At 49.7% G+C, this 1,898-nt stretch overlaps 1 protein-coding gene across 1 annotated transcript in view; it reads right to left on the reverse strand.

Moving 5' to 3' along the window:
- LOC105504471 overlaps positions 1-647 on the reverse strand; it is a 5,744-nt gene extending 5,097 nt beyond the window's left edge. Inside the window, exon 1 of the mRNA XM_011931928.1 lies at positions 228-647. Within this exon, the coding sequence (XP_011787318.1) occupies positions 228-328 (101 nt within the window). The 5' untranslated portion in view covers positions 329-647. The remainder of the gene's footprint in view (positions 1-227) is intronic.
- Between the last annotated feature and the right edge of the window lie 1,251 nt (positions 648-1,898).

Below are 1,898 nucleotides of genomic sequence, written 5' to 3' on the forward strand. Positions count from 1 at the left end.
GCCGCCCCCCGCCCGCCACCCCAAGTCACCGCACCAAAGGCAACCAGGATCGTGTTCTGCTCGCCCACAACCGGCGAAATGCTTCTCCCGCTCACATGCGAAAAGTGCAAGCTTCGAAAAAGCCACTCTGAACCAAAACACAAGCAACAACCCGACTCACAAAGCGAACACTCCCAGCCTAGCCCGGGACGCAGAGCCCGGCTACCGCAGGAAAGGATGGTACTTACAGCCGGCGTGCGCTAGGGTAATCCGCGTCGCAGCCCGTGCGGTGGGTTAGTTGGCTTTTGAAAAAATCACTACACACGTCTACATCTTTGATTTTACACATTTTCCACCGGTGAGAAGGAACGAAAACAAGAATCTTGTAGCCTAGTGGGAATGGGGGAGGGGGATGGAGATTTTCATTGTCTACGCTCGGCACACGCAGCCCAAGGAAAGATGCTCACTGCCTTTGGAGCTCCTTCTACTTTCTGCTTGAAATTCAGAAGCTTTCAACGCAGTAAAGCGGGGGTTTGGTCTCCCTCCCTGCCTCCCTCCCTCTGCGTTCTCTCTCTCCTTTCTCTCTCTCTCTCTCTCTCTGCCCCCCCCCGTCATTTCCTTCTCCCTCCTCTCCTCTCCCCTCCCTCTCTCTTCTCAAGCTCGAACTCTCTCTCTCTCTCTTTCTCTCTCTCTCTCTCTTGCTTTTTTTCAAAAGAGGGCAGGTCGCTTCCTGCATCCCAATGAGTTAAATCAGTCACTTACTTCTCATGCATCAGCAGCCTCTTTAACAACCCGAGGGCTGCAGGCACAAAAGAGCATTTAGCTGCCTCCAATTTGTGTAGAAGGCCTGTCCTTAATTTGTTTTTGGGGTATAATTAAATCATGTATTTCACGTAATATAAAAATACCTAATTCTCAACTTTAGTGAATGAACTGCTAATGGTAACCTTTGAAAATAAATCCCTCTTGTTGATGTTCTTATCAAGGGCCTAGAACGCCCCAGAATTGCAAAAGCCTAAGGTCTGGGCCCCAAACTACCTGCCCCTCCCCCCTTTCACACGTCAAGGTCACAGTCATATGATCCCCCATTGCTTTAAAATGGAGTCTTTTTATCAACCCGTCGCCCTGGAAAGGAATTAAGTCTCTTTTATGGGGTGGGAAGATCTGAAGGATTAAATAAATAAATAAATAAATACATCCTTAATCTGAAATACACACGTCAGCAGAATCAAGCCTGATCAGACATTGGGATGGTGGAGTGGGGGGACTGACAGGGCATGTGAGAGTGAGTGGTTTTCCTCTCCCCCTTATCCCCTGGTGAATTTTGAGGTCGCTGGATTTTGCTTGGGTTTCTTTCAGCGGCTGCATGGGCCTTCTGGGAGGACAAGGCCGGCGCCTTTTTAGCTCCCAGAGTATCTGAGGGGTTCTGATCTCCCGGACACCGCCCAGTGGTCAGGAGGATCCTGTGTATGACTCCCTCTCCTCTAAAGGGGCTGGGGTACAAAGAGCAACTCTGCCTTCCTGCAGTTTCTCTTTCAGGAAGAACTCCAGGCCTGGCCATTGTTCCTCCTCAATGAAGGGGGCCGAGGGTGACAACAGAGGGAGACCTTCTCTTCTCTACACTCACCACCCACCTCCTCCCTCACTCCACCCAAGGCCACTGCTGGGGAGAAATTTGGGAATATTTTCTTGTTCAGGAGAGACGCTTGTCTGGAAGATCATGAGATGTAATATCATGAATATCTCGGTTATCTTTGTATTTTCTTCAGTAAGATTCCGTTAAGTCGTCAGTGGGCTCCCTCACCCCCTCCCATTTTCCAGTTCTCACAGCGCTTGTTCAGAAACATTGCACTCGGATGCGAGAGAGGTTAGGACCGCAGATAACCGCATTTAGTTTCATCGAAAGGGAATGTAACAAT

This window comes from Colobus angolensis, unplaced genomic scaffold, assembly GCF_000951035.1.
Source record: "Colobus angolensis palliatus isolate OR3802 unplaced genomic scaffold, Cang.pa_1.0 Scaffold92, whole genome shotgun sequence".
NCBI classification, from domain to species: domain Eukaryota; kingdom Metazoa; phylum Chordata; class Mammalia; order Primates; family Cercopithecidae; genus Colobus; species Colobus angolensis.